General features: G+C 32.0%; 1 protein-coding gene across 2 annotated transcripts; it reads left to right on the top strand.

Annotated features, from left to right (window-relative positions):
• Positions 1 to 8,818: 8,818 nt before the first annotated feature.
• Positions 8,819 to 14,744, top strand: LOC108323919 (uncharacterized). Of its 2 annotated transcripts, none has more exons than XM_017556747.2 (4): positions 8,819 to 10,356; positions 11,707 to 11,853; positions 13,384 to 13,500; positions 14,041 to 14,744. In XM_017556747.2, exons 1-4 carry the CDS (start codon positions 8,926 to 8,928, stop codon positions 14,653 to 14,655), a joined length of 2,310 nt encoding a protein of 769 aa, XP_017412236.1. In that variant the 5' UTR covers positions 8,819 to 8,925; the 3' UTR covers positions 14,656 to 14,744. The 2 variants fall into 2 exon arrangements, with proteins under 2 accessions (XP_017412236.1, XP_052727098.1); XM_052871138.1 differs by having other exon boundaries at positions 14,060 to 14,250.
• Positions 14,745 to 15,701: the final 957 nt, after the last annotated feature.

The raw sequence follows: 15,701 nt of genomic DNA, 5'->3' as shown, positions 1-15,701 counted from the left end.
TTCGTCCTTGTTTTTTTTTATCAATAAACTAATTTAAATTTGTACCTATGCATCAGTTATGTTTGTTTATATATTTATTAAAGAAAAATTATGTCAAAGGAAAAAATAGAAAATACTTTTAAATTTTTAATTAAGTTTTAAATAGAATTAAGGTGAAAATTAATTCATAGATTTAGAAAATCAATATATTTATAAAAATATAAATAATAGACCTTATAAAAATAACAGGATAAAGTATATAAAAAAACATAAAATAAATTGTCTAAAAATATAAAAATATAGAAAAATATGTAAAGTAATTAGTATTTTATTAGTGAGAAAGTTAAACTAAGTATTTCTCTTGTCCTTTCTTCCAAACTCATCAAATCAATCTTATAATTTTCAAATGTTAAGGAAAGAATTTAACTTATAATTTTTTTCATATTCTCTCCCAACTTTCCCACTAAATGTTTGCATGATCATATAGTAAATGTTTGTACAAAGAAAGAGAAGACTTAGAAATTTTATATAATGATTTTAGAATTTATTGACCTTGTCCAGACAGAAAAAAAAAATGTCAGTTAATTGGAGATTAAAAATATAAGGGTGTGTTTGGTTTGTGTTTCGCCAACAAAGCAAACATTCATGGATCCCTCATTATCGGTTACTTGTGTTTCTTGTACTGTAATTTTCCTCTGTACATCTCAAAGCCACGACATTCATGTTTTTTTCCTCAAACGAGATTGAAAGCATTAATTACAAGGTTTCGATTTTAACAACCCTGTACAGATATCACTTCAAACAATATAAAAGTTACCATTCAAGATTTTTTGGAGTTTGATTATTCTATGACAAAATTAAATCTGTACATATCACTCCGTTCAATATACTTCATGAAATGATCTTTTGTTTGAATACTTTTATTTTAGGTATTTGATTAGAGTGACTCAACTTGTTGATTTGAAAAATTTTTGCATTGAGGAAAACTATCTCGAGTAAGGAAAGCTAATAAAAAAAATTACCCTAGTGCTGTTGATTTTAAATTGATGATGATAATGAAGATTGTGATAAATGATAAAGATATTAAACTTTGTTTGTGGAATAATTATTCGTGTATATATAATAGTAATATATGTGTATATATTAAATAATATAATTTATATTAGTATAGTAATATATATATATATATATATACAAATATAATATAAATTTTGAATTTATAAAATTCTTTTTTGTATTATATTTATATTTGTTAAATAATATTTAAGGATAGTAGATGATAATTTACAAAGATGGAGTTAGAAACACTCCACGTAATAAAATAATATGAAATATAAAAAAAATATATATATATAATTGTCTCATCTTCTTATTTTAAATATAAGATCTTGTATATATATCTTTTCTTGGATGACTGTTGTCTCTTTGTTTTTCTTCTGCTATCTCAGTTTTTTTTTTCACTTGTGTTTATTGTCAACTGAGACCTCGATATCGTTGGACATGAGAGGGATTTTCATTACAAATAATTTAAGTTTTTGTTTCGATAGGTGAATTATTCACTTACTAGGCGAGCTAAGCGAATCATTCTCTTACTGGACTTGGACCCTAAGTAAGAAAAAAATCATCGATGATCTTGGTCGTTGAACAAGTGTAAGTTCGCTAGACAGATTTTTGGACAAGTGTAATTGAACTTGTATGTAGGGATATGACTTTCTTCATTAGTAATTTTAAGACTCTTGAATTTAATGCATAATTTTCCTTGTTGATTATCAAAGGGATTGAATTTTGATGAGTTATCATATGCTGAGAGTCTTTAGAGATGGGATTTAAGTAATATCTATGAGTTGATTATAACATAAAATTGAAATTCAGATGTTTGTTAATGCATGAGAATGATTTAAATGAAATATAGTTTTAATAATTATAAATATTTTATGTTAAGTTTTTGTTGTACACTAATTATTTGATAAAAATATTAAAAAAATGTGTTTTTGTAAACTTTATTAAAAATGTGTTTTTGTAAACTTTATTGTCTAATTGAGTTATGAATTGTAAGCATTAACCATTTTGAAGATAAAGCACTAAAATAATAATATTTAAATTGTTATAGTAGGGTGGTTTAATTAGTCTGCTTATGACACTAAAAGTCTCATGGTAGACCCTGTGCACTAAAGATATATTAGGAGTGGTAGAAAATTTATTCTATTACTCTTCCCTACTCTTTACTGTGTCTTTCTCTTTTTCTTGTTTCTTACTCTCTCTCTCTCTCTCATGTAATACCTCACCCTCTCTCTCTAGTCTTTTTTACACCACCAACTGTTCATGTGGAATAAAATTCATCTCCATTTAATGCATTGATCTTGGAAGATTTTAATCAAAATCTTGTGTTATAAGATTTCACATTATTAACCTATAAAATTAACCAGAAGCTTATCTCTTGTTCCAAGAGATAAGTTTCTCTTATATTTAAATTTATGATATATTTATATATAAATATATAAAAATAATATATATATATATATATATATATATATATATATATAACTTATAATACATATAATCCATAATTATAATATATAATATTATTTGAAAGTTTATTTATAAATATTATAACTAATGTTTTTTATTATTTATTTTAAAATAATAGTGTTACTATTACTATTTTTTATTTTTATTATTATTAATATTATTTTTTTAATAATAATAACTATTTTTAAATAATTGCCTAATATATATATATATATATATATATATATATATATATATTTCTTGCAATAGAAGTATTTATAAATAATATAATTCTAATTGATAATATTGTATTGTAAAATTTTGCAATTGTCATATATTTTCTGTTTTTTATATAAGTTAGGTATTCTCGGGAACATATATATTTTTTGCAATAGTTGTGAGTATGATTTTATTTATTATTTCTACCCATAAACATAACTTTGAAATATGTAAGAACAAGTTTTCTTTAATTATTTATTGAAAATAAGAAAATTTAAAATTAATTTATAAATGGCCTGCTTCATATGAACTCTTTTATATAATTAATATAATTTTTTTTTTACTTGAGAATAAGTTAATTATAGAATTCTTTTCAAAAGTCTTTATCAAAAGTTTGTTGAAATGTTATTAGTAAAATATAGAATGTGCAATGGGCCAGTCATGAAACTGCGATCTAGCATATTCATAAAATGGGTAGCTTCTTCGTGCACCTCCGTATATTTCTTCTTCCACTTTAATGTAAGAAAAATCTCATTTTAACCTTCTAAACGGTGTAATTTGAAGTTAAAAATGATATCATATCATATAATATGGAAGCATTTTTTTTTTTTCTTAAAAAAGACTTTAGATTGTGGAATCCAATACAATCCGGAAGCCGAATAACTTTTAGTCCGGAAGTTATATTTTTTTCTTGAACCTCTTCAGAAAATCATTTTCGGCTATTGAATTACATAATTTGAAAGTTATTTTCTTTAGAAAAATAACTTCTGAATTATATAATTTATAAGTCAAAAATAATTTTTAGATTGTATAATCTGAAAAATTGTGAATTTTACACTTCGAAAGTCATTTTTTTTAGATTATACAATTCAAAAAGAAAAACTTAATGAAGATATTTTATGTATGAGGTGCAAAAATAAACATATAGATGTACTGAAAGAAATTGGCATAAAAATGTTTCGGCGTAGGCCTTTCATTGCCCAACATTGGCCCAAACTAATTTGTTAATTTTTGCTAAGTTGTACTGAGAACAAAAACATCACTAAATGATATGTTCGTATTCCTAATTACTATATCTGGATCCATTCCATGCACGAGTGTTTTCTTAAAAGTATATCATCAATGTTTGTTGAGGAGTATAGTTGTATTTTAAATCAATAAAAAAAAAGGAGAAAATTTTAGTAGAAATTGAATTGGTAATTATTAACACGAAACTATCATATGAAAGTATCACATAGCACTTCGTTGTCATAAATATACATATATCGAATCATAATTATTTTTTAGCTGCAAACATTCATATCTAATTGGTTTCTTAGCGTAACTAAATGTTGTGCGTTTCTTATATGGTCAACAGCTTTCTGTTACTACAAACGATAACATGCGCGGTGTGCTTTCGGGTGTCAACATCTCTTTTTAACTTTAAAATCATTCCAAATTATTATTAAACACAATAATTAAAGTTATGAAAAAATAATTTATAAATATATTTTACTTTGTCTTTTGTTTAATTTATGATATATTAAAATATAGTTGGACATGTTCATTGCAATAAAGTTATCTATTATAATATGTGCAATATAAATAGTTTTATTTATTTTCTTTAGTATGAAATGTGTGAAAAGAGAGAATTTGATTTGGTTGGTGTTTAGGTGTAGGGTGGAGATGAACAATTTATTGAAGAGTTGTTGGCGGTTTAAATGTTCGTCCTTACATTACCGTTTGTCTTTGCTGACATTTTTTATATTTTGAGATTACCTACAGGTTAGCAAAGATTTGATAGTTCAAGCTAGTAATGTGTATTAAATGTTATCACCAACATTTTTATCTCAAACTTTTATTTATAAACTTCGAAATATACTTTAAATTAGCGACGACCTAAATGATAATAATTATATTTTGTCTTTACAGTAAAGACAGTATGTTGATCGCAACCGTTAAAAAATAGGAGTAATGCATAGTCATTTTTGTGGCATGATTAGCTGTTTGGACTGTCTGATCCAAGGTTGACCGGACAGTCATATGGTACATTCGGACTTCATGTCACAAGTAAAAACTTTGATTTTTTTTTTAAATTGTTGTATGTTCCTTTGCCTACTGATTTGGAAGTTCAAAAAGGGATGTGATTTTATGTTTTATGTGTTTTTATGCACTAATAATGTTGAATTTTTCTCTTATTTGTTCTTTGGTTGTTCTGTTGTTATGCGGTTTTAAGAATGGTTGAAGGGAGCTTTTTGGGAGTTGCAATCTACTTTGAACTTGGTTGTTCAGTTTATGAAATTTTCTTGTAGTAATTTGTTAAAAATGACTATTATTACTTTGAATATATGAAGGATTTAGAGGATGATAAACTATAGTAGATTTTAGGTTTCAATTGCATTTTCTATTGTTAGTTTCCGTATTAAGAGTTTGTGCGTATAATTGAAAACAAATCTAATAAACATATGAGTAATATTATTTTTTTTTGTTAGTTCTAAAATTTTTCAACATTCAAACTAGTTAGAGTGGTTTCATCTACGAATATTATATGGCAAGTTCCAACAACAAATGAACTTAAGATGAATATTGATAGTGAAACTAGGGATTCTCATGATTTAGCTACATGTGAAGGTATTTTTAGAGGAAGCTACTTTGAATATGTCGATATTTTTTCGATTTTTTTAGGAATGCAAATTTCTATTTATGTTAACTTTTTACGGAACGCTTATGCTTTAAAATATGGTGAGATGAAAAACTTTTGAAGGCTTTGGTTGGAGAGTAATTATTCTCTAGTTTGTTATAATTTTCTAAATGAACCAGTGATTCTTTAAAGTCTTAGAAAAAGATGACAATAATGCTTGTACTAAACATATGCAATTTAAAGTTTCTCATGCTTTTGACAAGAGAAATCGTTACATTAACAAGTTAGATAATTTGATTTTTATTTATAAAAACAATATAAGTGATTTGATATTTTATCTTAAAGTATATATTTATTTTATTTATTTTTCATAATAGATACAATTTGTCTATTTAAAAAAAAAATTATTTTCTTGGGTTTGTGTGGGTTTCCCTTACTTTATATTTTTTTATATAATAATTTTATGGTGTCGAAATGCCAAAATTCATAAATAATACTTAAGAACATATTATTTATTTTGTTAAACCCCTTCAAAGGTCCCTATTTATGTGAGGTTTTCCCAGTTTGATCCCCATCTTTTAAGTTTTGCCAATTTGGTCATTTATATTGAAAAATTGACTCAATTAGACCCCTGTCGTTAAATCAACTTAACGGGGTTAACTTTTTGATGAGTTGTGAGGGTGACGTGGACAGTTTTTGGGACGTGGCACTCACAAGCCCTTATACGTGGTTTTTTTTAATGAAAACGTGACATTTTTTGAAACATTTTAATTGTGTCCTTTCGGTCCGATTATATACGGGTTGAGGGTGATGGCGAAGGTGATTGCGATGGTATTGGCTGCGAGTTTGTGTGGTTTGATGACGAAGGTAACGATGAAGGTGACGGCGAAGGCACCGACGTCAGGAGTGAGGGGTTTAATACCATCTCTGCCACCCAAGTTGTTCCCATCTACTGCATAAATAACTGCCCCTTCAACCAAATGACTCAAATTCCCATCTACCACTTCATGAACCGGACCCAATATCTCACCTCTTTCTTCGCTTTTGTTTTGATCCATCGACAATTAGTTCACTCCCAAAAAATGTCACTGTACGAACCCCACCTAAAAACAGTCCCTTTATTAATTACAGAGGATGAACAATGTGATCAAGTGGATGGTGGAAAATGCATATCTTTCAATGACCCACTTCTTGATTCTAACAGATATTTTAAGAAATAATCAATTTAAAATAGAGGAAATTGGGGGTGTCACCTCTGAGATGGATGACCTCACTCTCCAATAAAACACAACCTCCAAAATAGTCGCAAAACGATGGGTTTACCTCCAAACATTAAATTCCACAAACAAATTCAACTCCAATATGTTTCAAACAGACCCACGCCAACCTGCGTGGCTTTCTTCATGGATTAGTTGAAGAACAAAAATGACTTTTTTAAAGTGAGAAATAAAATAGGAGCAGAGTTAAGTGAAGAAAGGAACTGGAAAAAATATAGTGAGAGAAGGAATTTTCAGTGCAACTAAATTATTAGAATAATTAGGCAAGTGGACAAAACAAAGGAAACAGAGGTTGTGGCGATGGAGGGAAGTCTGAGTACCGCTCCGACGATGGCGATGAAGGCAAGTTAACGTCGAGGTCGGTGGAAAAATCAGAGTCGTGCTCCGACGATACATCAGGACATGGCCCATCGTCGTGAATTTGGACGATGATGCGCGAGCCGTTTTGGATGAAGCATCTTGAACGTTTAGATCGTCCAATTTTAATCCCAATTCAATTCAATGAATCCTAATTTTAAAATGTTTCAGAAAAACCCTAATTTTAAAAATGTTTGTTTAAGAAAATGCCATGTACAAATGTTTCATTAAAAAAAAAAAACCACGTATAAGGTTTGTGAGTGCCACGTCCCAAAAACTGTCCATGTCACCCTCATAAACTCATCAAAAAGTTAACCCCGTTAAGTTGATTTAACTATACGGGTCTAATTGAGTCAATTTTTCAATATAAATAATCAAATTAACAAAATTTAAAAGACGAGGATTAAACTGAAAAAATCTCACGTAAATAGGAACTTCTGAAGGGGTTTAACCTATTTATTTTTTGTACTAAACATCTAATACATGATATTAAACTAATTGACCAATCCTCTTTTTAATCGAAACAAAACTATAACACTAAAAACAAGAAGAGAGAAAAAAATAGAATAATCACAATGTATATACTAAGGTATTGTGTAAAATGTCATATATTTAAGCTAATTCTACACTCGGTTTATGTACTATAATGGTGCATATCTGATTGATTTTTATGCACATATGTAAAATCACATTGAGTTCAATTTAATTGATTTATTTTTTTTTTATGAAAGTTTGTGTTTAGAAACATAGTTTTTGTTAATAAAGCTTTTTTTTTTTATCGTAAATTGATGTCCAACTCAATAATTCAGTTTCAATATATTAGAATTCTATTTTTTTTATCGTTTTGTGCAAAATTCATGCTTGTTAGCATATTTTCACTTTTAAGACGTTATTTAATTTAATTAATTAAATAAAATTTCAAATATATTAAATTGTTTATATAACCATTTAACCAAAAAAAAATTTAAAAATAGCAAATGATGCCAAAAGACAAGATTGATGAAAAAAAATAAATCTAATACATTGAATTACGATTATTGAACACAACTTTAATTAATGACAGAAAAAAAAATCATTCAACAAAAATCGTGTCTCCAAATACAATAAGACAATATATATATATTCAACTAACCTGACAACTTCTTTGATTCAAAATCGTAGTCTCTCAGACAACATAACTAAACTTATTATTAATTTTAAAAATATGCCTATTTAAATAAATAATTTTTTTTCACCATTTTAATACATTAACCCGACTTTGCATAGTCGTCATTATCATATATACGAAGGGTAAATGGGAAGGTCGATGTCCAAATAGTTGGCGGGCTTCAGTCTGTTATAGAACACTCTGTTGTCTTTATTTAACTGATTTCACAGATGAATTCATGTCCCTTCTACCTCTTTTTTCTTTTTAAAAATAAATGAAAAATATATAATAGATGTTAAATCATAAAATACCGATTGACTTCTAATGTGCTACTGTTGAGAATTTAAGCAATTCGAATAGCAAATAGCGCAATTACCGGATAACTAAAATAAGACAGGAGAGACTAACAAAAAAACAAGATTATCAAGAATATGTAAACATACTATAATTGTGTTTGTTTTTACTCCCACAAAAAATATTTTTAAATTTTGAACTTCTAACTTTCTAATCAATAAGAGTAAATATTTAAAATGAATATATATATTTATACACCCAGCCATGCATAGAAGGAGACAGAATAGCAGCAATAGTAGACTGCGTTGTGAACAGGAAAAGGGCCCACCAATGCATAGAAGGAGGCCTATTGCGTGGCCACGAAGACAGTCTCTCCTTCTCTCTCCTCTTAAAAGGGCGCCATTTGCCTTTGCTTCTCTCATTTTAAAAACTTTTCCACCACACTACCTCCAACCATAAACACACACTACCTCTTCAAAACCCCATTCATTCATTCATCTGCAACCAAAACCCTAAACCGCGCCATGCACCCTCACTCCTCCTACACCTTCGATTCCCTTTCCAAATCGCAGGAACTATCCTCGGCCATCCAATCCGCCAACAACCCTTCCCAAATAGCATCTGCCTGCGCCTCCATCGACTCCTTCCTGCACTCTCACTCACCCGACCAATCCCGCCATTTCTTCTCCATCGCCTTCCCAACCCTAATCTCCAAGCTCTTCGGCTTTGACGACCCCTCTTCCGCCAATGCCTGGATCCACCACCGCCACTCCCACGACCTCGCCCCGACCCTCTTCTCCCTCCTCTCCCCCACCGGCACCCTAGCCTCCGCCATCGCCGCTGTCGACCGCCTCTCCCTCGTCAAGTACGTCTTCCCCGCCGAACGACTCCCTCAATGGACCCGCTCCCTCCTCCTTAACAAAAGTAACGCCTCCGATTCTCGGCCCCTCTCCGATCTCTGTCCCTCCCTTTTCAAGCCCTCCCCTTCTCCATCTCAAATCCAGCTCAACGTCTTCGAATACTTCTTTTTCTGGTTCGCCTACTACCCCGTTTCCAAGGCTAAAATCGACAATCCCAATGCCGCTTCGCTTAAACGTCCTAAGAAATTTATTAGGCTAGAGGATTGGACTTGGACGTCCTCATTTCCTTGTTTCTCCGCCTCCAAACCATCCCTCGAGGGTAAACCTCAATGCGATTTGTACACGCGTCTCCTCTGCGAGTATCTACGCGCTTTCGTCCCATCCTACGATCTCAACGCCCACCAGCCCTACCGGTCCTCCATTCTCCACTACGGCTCCGGCTACGACGCCTCCGTTGTGTCACGGGCTGAGTTTGTGGTCAACACTCTTATCCATTTCTGGCTCGTGGACAACGACTTCTCGCCGTTGCCGGTTACTCTTTGCCGGGATCTTGGGGTGTCTTTTCCGGTCGGGGAGGCGCCTCCCGCGCCGGGGCTGGGAGAGGTGGTGAGGCTGTTCGTGAGCTACTTAAGTTTGAGCACTGTGGCAGCGTTTAGCGAGGGTGGTGGTGAGTGTGGAAGTCCCAGGTGGAGGGCTGTGGAGGGTCCCAAGAGCAAGGATTTGGGGTCTGTGCGGTCTCTTTGTTGCTGGAACTTCTGTGTGCAGAGGCCTCTGTATAGGTTCTTGTTGAGGACGTTTTTGTTTTGCCCTATGGCTGCTTCGGTTAAGAATGTGTCGCAAGTGTTGTCGGTTTGGATTGGTTACTTGGAGCCTTGGTCAATGAACGGGGACGAGTTTTTGAAATTTGATGCAATTAACGGTGAGAATAAGGATAATCCCGTGCCTGCAAGTGTGGGTCGGGGATTCTCGCATCAGTGGCGGGACTACGTTCTCTCTAATTATCTATACTACAGTTCCTTGGTCATGCATTTCATTGGGTTCGCTCACAGGTTTCTTCATAGCGATGTTGAAGTTATAGTCCAGATGGTGCTCAAGGTGTGTTTCTTATCCGTGGTTTTAAATCACTATTTGCACACGCATAATTTTTTTTGGTAGTTTAAGAGTTTATAAGGTGAGATATATGTTGGGGGCTGCTATATGCTGTATGTTAGTCTGGGACTTGACTTATCTTAGTTAGACAACTCGCTTTACATGATAAAGTATGTCATCTAGGTCAATATTGCGTGCATATGCGTGAGAATTATGTGTGTGATCATGAACTGTTGTTCTTTTCTCATCAATGCCACCGAATACTTAGGTTATGTAGTGGAAACTGAAAGTACACGTGATTGATTGCCATTCTTGGATTCTTGTACACACGAACGTTGTGAAAATACATAAAAACATTGTGAGCAGTGAAATGTGTCTATTGGAATGATATATGTAGAAACAAGTCAAATACACCAAAGAAGGATGCGTTTGCCCTTGTAAAGAGAATTGCATGCATAAATGTTCTTCATGCAACAGAGGGGTTGTATAAGACATATGGTCTATGAAGGGAGTCTTTTCAGAGGGGTTGTTGGCATATTGTAGCTTTAACACACTCATTGAGAGATATTTAACGTTGGCCTGTCTTACCTGATCCTCTTGGACGAAAGAACATTCTCTACATAAACATATAAACAAATAGACTTAAACATATAAACATAAACATAGTACAACCATTTATAAGTTTTGAGTTGTATAATGTTATGCTGAAGACTACATATCGTATTGTCTCTCTAAACACAAGTTTATGAGATAAAAATAATTTGGGAGCTATTTGCATGTGGTCATCAGATGGAACAATTGCATCTGTCGTGATTTGATACTTAAACATAGATGCATTATAAAACACTTAAGCAAAATCACTTAGGGTAATGTTGAGTTTGTTGGGAAAAAAAAGATCTACAATGTCAATGTCTTTTCAATTTTCCTTTCTTTATTGTTTTGATGGTGTAACTTACTAGCAATGGTATGCACTTGAAACCTGGCCTTTTAGACGAGGAATTCACATTAAAGAAAGATTTAAACAAAAAGAAAATACTTGTATTGGTGCCTTTATGTAACTTTTGCTTCCAGATAATCACTGACTGTGTATGGATTATTCATAATTGCATGATTTGAATCCATGGAATTTGTTAAGCCTAAATTGCTCATCAGCTTTTGGCACACTGTTTTGCTCATCACTGCAAATGAAATTCACGTGTATACATTTTCGTGTTTTGTTCAATGAATGTCTGTAATAATATGCACTGATTACTCAACTACTGTAAAAGATATTGGGATTTTCTATAAGATCTTTTAACTTTAACAAACTTTTGAGGTTTAGCTGAATAGACTTTGACTTTTAACCTGCATTTACAGGTGTTAGATACCTTGACATCATCAAAAGAGCTCGTTGACCTTTTGAAGTCTGTGGATTCCCTTTTCCATTCTAAACAGGTTGGATCAGGCAAACCGATGTTGAATAACTTGTACAGATATGTTCCTACTATCCGTGAACAGTTGCAGGTGATTTGATATTTCTCTTCTGCTTTTGTTGTAGTTCTAATTTCATTGATCTTTTGCATTAGTTTTTTAAACTTTTGCATTTTTATATACATCTTCGCCCTTAAAGTTGATTTTACACGAACTATTAGGTCTCCACCTTGATCTTTTTCTGTTCTCTTAGGCTTTGTTCACTTGAATGGATTTGGGGGAGAGTGATTGAATGGATTTGAGAGATTTGAAAATAAATTTTTTTGTTGTTTATTTGAGTGGATTTGGAGGTAGGTGAGAGTGAATTTGGAAGTAAATTTTTTTAATCTGTCACATCAATCAAATACTACACTAATTCTCACAAATGTTGCTTACAAATTCACTCTCACTTACCTCCAAATTCACTCAAATTAACAACAACAAAATTTATCTTCAAATCCTCTCAAATCCATTCAATTACTCTCCTCCAAATCCATTCAAGAGAACAAAGAGTTAGAAATGAGTATAAAATCATTCACATGTCTTTGCCTGCTAACTTAAGCTTTTGAGGTATCTGTTTTGGCACACATTGGTATTAGAGCCTCTATTAAAAAATGGTCTAGAGTACGATCCTTGCCGCCTCTCCTTCTGTTAATACATATAACTATTTATGTGTGTGTTTATCCAATTACATGCTTTTGTGAATGTTCATAACAATTATTTTGTTTGTTGTGATTATTGATGTTTCATGTCTTGATTCTTTTACAGTTGTTGATTAATTTGCTCCATAGTATCAATCTGGATAGTCGCATGGATCATTAGACCTTTAAAATGGGGATAACCTGATGATTGTACATATAAGAAGTGTATCAAATGAACTCTCTTATTATAACTTCAGAAAAAATGGGTACTATAATATAAACCATTTGATGATATTTGCAATCGCAAATATTAGAAAAGTGTGCATAGTTCTCAAATAATAAGTGCGTAGAGATAATTAAGCTCTCTTGGATTTGTTTTTTATTTCTATTCTTAAGTATAATCATGAAACTCCGTACTAAAACGAAATATGCAATTAGATAGCAACAGAAGTCAAGGAATCTCTAGTGAAAAAAGATTGCTAGAAAAAGGAGGGAACAATCCGGTGACTTGTTGGGGGGAAGCATGAAACTGCTGAAAATGTGTAACTAAACTGTGGAGGAGTTGTCCTGATGGGAAGACTTTTGCAAGGAAAACCGTGAAATTACCTCAAGTCCCCTTTTGTAACGAGATTATAATTTTAAGCATATTTAAAGCTTTTTCATCATCATCAATGTTCTTCCTCATTGTGAGACAGCTTTGATAACGGTGGTGAATCTGCTTCTGGTTTGCAGCTTCACCTTCTATGTAAGATAGATTTGAAGGTCATTGCAGCACAGGGCCGAAATGTGCTACTGTGTCACTACAACATCACAATTTTTCAATAACTGCGTAGATTTATTTCATAGCTGGGTTAAGGGCTTGATTAAATGCTTCTGTTCTGTGCCTAACAAGTCTGTGGCATGATATAACAACTGTATATTTTAACTCTACTGGTTATTTCAGGATTGGGAGGATGGTTTATGCGAGACTGATGCTGATGGCTCTTTTTTGCATGAGAATTGGAACAAAGATTTGCGACTGTTTGCAGATGGGGAGGATGGTGGACAACAGCTCCTTCAGGTTTATACTTTTAAAATTTTTGATTGTAAATTGATTATAGTATAAATATACGATCAACCGTTTGTCTTATAGTGACAGTTTTAGGTTAACCCTCCTTGTCTAGATGGGCTTGGGATCCTAGAAACTAAGAAACATGGATGTTTTAGAATAGTGGCTGATTCATGTTGTATATGTTTTGGACACACCCATGTCAGACACATCACAAAACACTTGAAATATTTCTTTTTGTATTTAACAGCTTTTTGATTCCTTTTATAAATATTGAGCTTTTATGCCAATGCAGCTTGGAATATCACAATAATTAAAAATCTATCCATGTTAACCTGTTTTCACTTTTAAGGCATCAATTCTTGATGTTTGATTTATGTATGTTAATTGTACTGTTTCTATGCTTTATTATACAAAATTTTTAGAATTTCTCAGATCCAAAACATCATACATATCATATCCATGTCCTGTTTGGTATCATGCTTTCTAACTATAGTAATTGTTAGTATGTTGTATGAATTATTTTCTTATCATTTCATTTTGTTATTGTAGTTGTTTATAATGCGTGCAGAAGCTGAATTACAAGCTATATCTGGTGATAATATTATACCCAGCCTTCAGTGCATAGATTCATTGAAGGCAAGACTGGGTAGCTTATTTGATGGAAAGACTATAAAGTTATCACCAGCCTGTCATGAACCAGTGCCACATCAGCAATCTCGTTATGACATTTTTAAGCCTAGAATAGCTGGTAATCATGTATTTGCAGATGTTAAATACAAAGGTGACTGGATGAGACGTCCCATTTCCAATGATGAAATTGCATGGCTTGCAAAAGTGCTTATTAGGTTGTCTGATTGGTTGAATAAGAATCTTGGACTGAATCAGGCAGAGAGCAGTCAAATAAGCTCGCCAGTCTCTTATGTGGAGTTATCAGCTGATATTGCCCATGTATGTGGACCTTCGGAGGCTCTGAAGGTCTTCTTTTGTACCATTGGTTCTTGGTTTCTCTTTTTCGGTGCCGCATCTTTGGGTTTCATGCGAAAATATGGCCTGAGGGTGAACCTAAGGATTCTGGCATCCAAGAAAGTAGTAATGATTTTTGTTTTGTATGTTGTTTTTGGCATATTGAAGAAATTCGTACGAGCATTCCATAACTCGTATTGAAGATAATAGATGAATATACTAAGTGTATAGAGATGTGAAAAGTACAAAGAATTTTTTTTTTTTTTAATCAAGTTATTGTGCATAAGGTATTTCTGCTTCTGTAATTACGAGTGCTAGTTCGCCATCCTGCTCACGTGCAGTAGTAGAAATAGCTATTGCGAACACTCTGCACTCATTCCCAACATGGTCTAAACTCAGGTCAGCCAGTGAGTAATTTCTGATTTCATATTAGAGCTGCAATGAAAAAAATTTAAGTGTATCAATGAGTTAAGGTCTTTCAACATTTTTGTTTATTGGTTATCTGGCACCGACAAATTACGAACTAAAAGTAAAAGTTGAAACATCGATGATTAAGTTGGTGATTTTATACACGGAAGTGTATATAATTCCTTATTCCTTATTTTGTTATTATTTCGAATTCTTTTTCCTTTACGTGCAGCCTTAGTCGTAAACCATCGTGTATGTGCGGCCGTGATTCTGAATTAGGGTTTGTAATGGCAATTTGATGTATTTTTGGTATGTATCTTGATTGTTCTATTTCTGTTTTCTTCTTGTTCCTCTTCCACTGTTAGGGTATGTTTGGTTTAGAAAAATAAGTTGATAGGTGAAGAATATAATTGAAAATTTATTTGTTTAGAGTGTTTTGAAAGGTTTACAATTTAATTATTTTGATAAAAACTAATTTGAATGTTTAGTTGTATAAACTAATTGATCTGATGAAAATTTTGGAAGTTGTATAATTGATTTAATGAAAAAATAAAGAGAGAGAAATAAATAGAAACAATTAGAATTTATAGTGTTATATTTATTTTATTTTATTTTGAAAAAAAAAACAATTAAGGTTGTTTCTTTATTTTATGTATGATATGAATCTTAGATGGCAATTATAATATTGTCCAACTAACAGCATGCATTAATATTTAATAATTTGATTGGCTGTAAATGCATTTGACTTTATCAATGTTTTTCCAAAAACAAAAAGCAACCTCTTCTTACCTTCGACTTTTAAAATCCTATCGACAAAAGGCTTCAATTTTATAAATGAA

This window comes from Vigna angularis, chromosome 1 (genome assembly GCF_016808095.1).
Source record: "Vigna angularis cultivar LongXiaoDou No.4 chromosome 1, ASM1680809v1, whole genome shotgun sequence".
NCBI lineage: Eukaryota > Viridiplantae > Streptophyta > Magnoliopsida > Fabales > Fabaceae > Vigna > Vigna angularis.
This window is presented reverse-complemented; position numbering and strand designations above follow the sequence as displayed.